This window comes from Trachymyrmex septentrionalis, unplaced genomic scaffold (assembly GCF_001594115.1).
Source record: "Trachymyrmex septentrionalis isolate Tsep2-gDNA-1 unplaced genomic scaffold, Tsep1.0 scaffold38, whole genome shotgun sequence".
NCBI lineage: Eukaryota > Metazoa > Arthropoda > Insecta > Hymenoptera > Formicidae > Trachymyrmex > Trachymyrmex septentrionalis.
Window position 1 is genome coordinate 54,483 of NW_017305547.1, and position 906 is coordinate 55,388.

The 906-nt window shown below is 23.6% G+C and overlaps 1 protein-coding gene across 6 annotated transcripts in view; it reads left to right on the forward strand.

Annotated features, from left to right (window-relative positions):
- Nucleotides 1-906, forward strand: part of LOC108750903 (A-kinase anchor protein 9-like) — a 15,749-nt gene that overhangs the window by 6,972 nt on the left and 7,871 nt on the right. For 4 of the 6 annotated variants that reach the window (XM_018490758.1, XM_018490759.1, XM_018490761.1 and 1 more), the window contains one exon: nucleotides 591-647. The exons of the other annotated variants lie outside the window; for them this stretch is intronic. In XM_018490758.1, coding sequence (XP_018346260.1) covers nucleotides 591-647 — 57 coding nt within the window. The remainder of the gene's footprint in view (nucleotides 1-590; nucleotides 648-906) is intronic. 6 annotated transcript variants of the gene reach the window in all.

The window sequence follows — 906 nt, forward strand, 5'->3', positions numbered from 1 at the left end:
TATATATATATATATATATATATTTTGATATTTTAATATTTCTTTTGATAAGTAGTACCAAAATTAGAAAGAATTATTATGTTGTATTATGTATACTATGTAGAGAGTATTTTAAGAAAGCGAAATATTTAGATTCTTTCATCTCCAAAAATCTTTTCATACTTTATCTGTGAAATCATAGGCTTAAATCTATATATGTGTTATTTTAAACTTTATTTTTTATTGAAATTTTTTTTTCTTTATCCTTACTATTCCATAATTCTTAAACAACAAAAATTCTTAGAGCTTTATCGAGCTTTATTAATTAGATTTTGAACTTTCTAGCAATTTAAAAATATATTCATTCAATTTGACATTCACTTTTTTCTTTATACATCCCGTATGAAATAATGATCAGTATTTCTCAGTAATTTATAAAGCAGCCAGAAATTAGAATGTGCACATATGGCAATTTAAAATCTATTAAAAAATACTATTTATTCGTAAAACAATTATTTAATTAATCAATAAGAAGCATCTTCCAAATCAAAAGTGCAGAGCTCTGTGATGCAGGTTTTAAAAGATTGATTGGCGTTCTATTGTCTTGCCAGCAGGTACCTTTAGAACCTACTCCTACCCCATACATTCACAGGGTTTGCTGCAAAAAGGTAAATTATAGAATTACTAATATTACTGTAAATGCTGTCCGTAAGTTACTTGTAGATCGAAACTAAATTAATATTTATAACATTTCGTTACAATTAAGAAGTATAATACAAGTTTTCATTGAAATGTCATTTATCTCATTTCTAATACCTGTCTATAATAATAATTGTGTATATATAGTTACTAAAAAATATATACAATTATTACTATATTTTTAAATATATATTGTATATTGTTGCAAAATATAATAATTGCTTTGCA